The following is a 2,304-nucleotide window of genomic DNA, read 5'->3' as shown; positions in this document are numbered from 1 at the left end:
TCTCTCTCTCTCTCTCTCTCTCTCTCTCTCTCTCTCTCTCTCATAGTTAATCCTTAACTTCATTTATTCCTCACTTGTTACATACATATATTTATTGAGCTCAGCAAGCACCCGGCTAAGCAGTGGTCAAGTGTGGCGCCCCCTGGAGTTTTTATTTAAGACTGTTGTGTATGTTTCCACTTGGCTCAGCTCTCCCATTTTAAAATGCCCATTTTAATTGGAATTTCCCCCAAATCAATACTCCCAGTTCCAGACCCCCCAGTGCAGGATTCACCCATGGCCAAAGGCCAATGACAACTGAATATCCGACAGACTTCTGTAAGTACTAGAGATCAAACAGAGGACCCACCATCTCTGCCCTCACCCAAACGGCCCCTCCTCCAGGATTTCTACCATCCTGAATAGCACCACTGTCCACCCTATGTCCCCTGCTGGGAACAGCCATCACTCAGTTTCCTTGTGGACCAGCTGGGACTGAGGGGCTAGCCGCGTCTTTCCGCCTGGGATAGAGAAGAAGATTTTCTCATGCCAGCTGCAATCTCAAGATCGATTTGTGAGAGAAGCAGGGGAGGAGCATCGCCACCGACAGGGACTCTAAATGCAGTCTGTCCACCTGGGTTCTGGCAAAACTGAGGCTGGGGATGGGATAGGGGCACGGCAACAATTCCGCAGGTGCTGGTGAGGCTCTGCCACTGCTAGAAAACCGTAGTGTTAGAATGCAAATTTGCCTCTCCTCTCTCTCTCTCTCTCTCTCTCTCTCTCTCTCTCTCTCTCTCTCTCTCTCTCTCTCTCTCACACACACACACACACACCTCTTTTTTTTTTTCTGTGTCCCTGTTCCCAGCTTCCTCTGCTCAAAATGCCCTCCCTCCCACAGCCCATAGCCACAATTACTTTTCGTGTTTAATCTCCAAATGCCTTGCCTTCACCTCCTGGCAGCTTCTCATGAAGCCCCCACTAGAGTCACCTGCCATCCTTCAGCGCGGAGGTGTGTCTAGCGTGGTTTGTTTACGTGTGTGTTTTGGGTCTCTCCATCACCAGGGCAGGAGCCTGGTGCCAAGCTCAAGCCAAGCCAGGAAAGAGGGCCCACAAGGGAAGGACCACAGCGTCGAGTCCCAACCCCAGGGAAGCCAAAGCAGAGACTGGCGGGCCCCAGCCAGGGGACTAACACAACGTCCTGAGGAGACCCCCAACGGAAAGGCTGGAGATACCTGGGCAGGAGGAAGGCCTATTTGGGTCGTGGTCCGGGTGACTCTCCTCCCTGCGCTCATCCCGGAGCCCACCACCTCCGACCTCACCACCGCCAAACCGCTCCTATTTACAACCGCCAGGGCGCAGCCGGAGACCCGAGACTCAAGGGAGGAGGCGCCACCGCGCGCAGCACAGAGCGCGCGACCGCTACCCGCCCCCACGCCCTCCTAGGCGACCAGAAACCCAGCCCGAGGGAGGCCAACGGGAACCCCGAGTCCACGGCCCGCGACCCCCGTGGGGACACCGCCTCCAGGTCCCCTTCCCGCGCGCCTCCCTACCTGGCTGGCTTTGTGGAACTGCTTTTTGAGCCCGGCCACCGACATCGCGGCAGCGCCCCGCCCGGGGGTGGTCTCGGGGCTCCGTCGGGCCACGCGGCCGCGACGCTGAGCGGAGCGGGCACCCCGGGCGGTCCCCGCGCGCCCCACGGCCACGGCCACCGCCACGGCGCTGTCACACTGGCACACGCGCGCGCGCGCAGATAGCAACACCGCGTTTCGAGGTTTGGACGCAGCCCATTGGCCGAGCCTCGGCGGCATGCAAATGAGGCCGCTGGGACCGCCCACGCCTCATTGTTGCGTGGCGACCGGGAGCGCTTGAGCCAGGAAAGAGGCTAGTGGATGGATGTCCCCGGGATGCAGAGAGCCTCTCTCCGGACTTCTTTAGACCAGCATGGGATGCAGCTGACTCTGAGACTGTTCTGGACCTGAGGTTTTCTCTCTACTTTTCTGGGACTTGATGTGAAACCCGCTTTCACTCACTGGCAGCAACATCATCTCCCCTATACACATACACACACACACACACACACACACACACACACACACACACACCTGCCCCGCGAATTTTGGACGGCTGAGTGATATGAGGAAGGAACGCGGAGGTGTGCCTCTCAGGAAGAGAAACACTACAAAAACCGGGCTCTGTGCTTAGTTGGGCGGGAGCCTGTTGTGGGAAGCTAGGGGGTGTGCTCTAGCAATTTGGAGTCCCTGGGAGGGAATTACTTGGTAAGGTTTACTAATAAACTCACACTAGTCTCACAGATGACCGAGCCCC

General features: G+C 57.5%; 1 protein-coding gene across 2 annotated transcripts in view; it reads right to left on the bottom strand.

The window, feature by feature from the left end:
• Positions 1–1,704, bottom strand: part of Sh3gl3 (SH3 domain containing GRB2 like 3, endophilin A3) — a 97,076-nt gene extending 95,372 nt beyond the window's left edge. Inside the window, exon 1 of one of the 2 annotated variants that reach the window (XM_005357678.3) lies at positions 1,530–1,704. In XM_005357678.3, the coding sequence (XP_005357735.1) occupies positions 1,530–1,574 (45 nt within the window). In that variant the 5' untranslated portion in view covers positions 1,575–1,704. Of the gene's footprint in view, positions 1–1,211; positions 1,280–1,529 lie in introns of those variants that run through there. The other variant, XM_013350196.2, reaches the window with a different exon arrangement.
• Between the last annotated feature and the right edge of the window lie 600 nt (positions 1,705–2,304).

The sequence above is a fragment of the Microtus ochrogaster genome, chromosome 22 (assembly GCF_000317375.1).
Source record: "Microtus ochrogaster isolate Prairie Vole_2 chromosome 22, MicOch1.0, whole genome shotgun sequence".
Taxonomy (NCBI): Eukaryota; Metazoa; Chordata; class Mammalia; order Rodentia; family Cricetidae; genus Microtus; species Microtus ochrogaster.
Note: the sequence above shows the minus strand (reverse complement) of the source record. Positions and strands in the feature narration are given on the sequence as shown.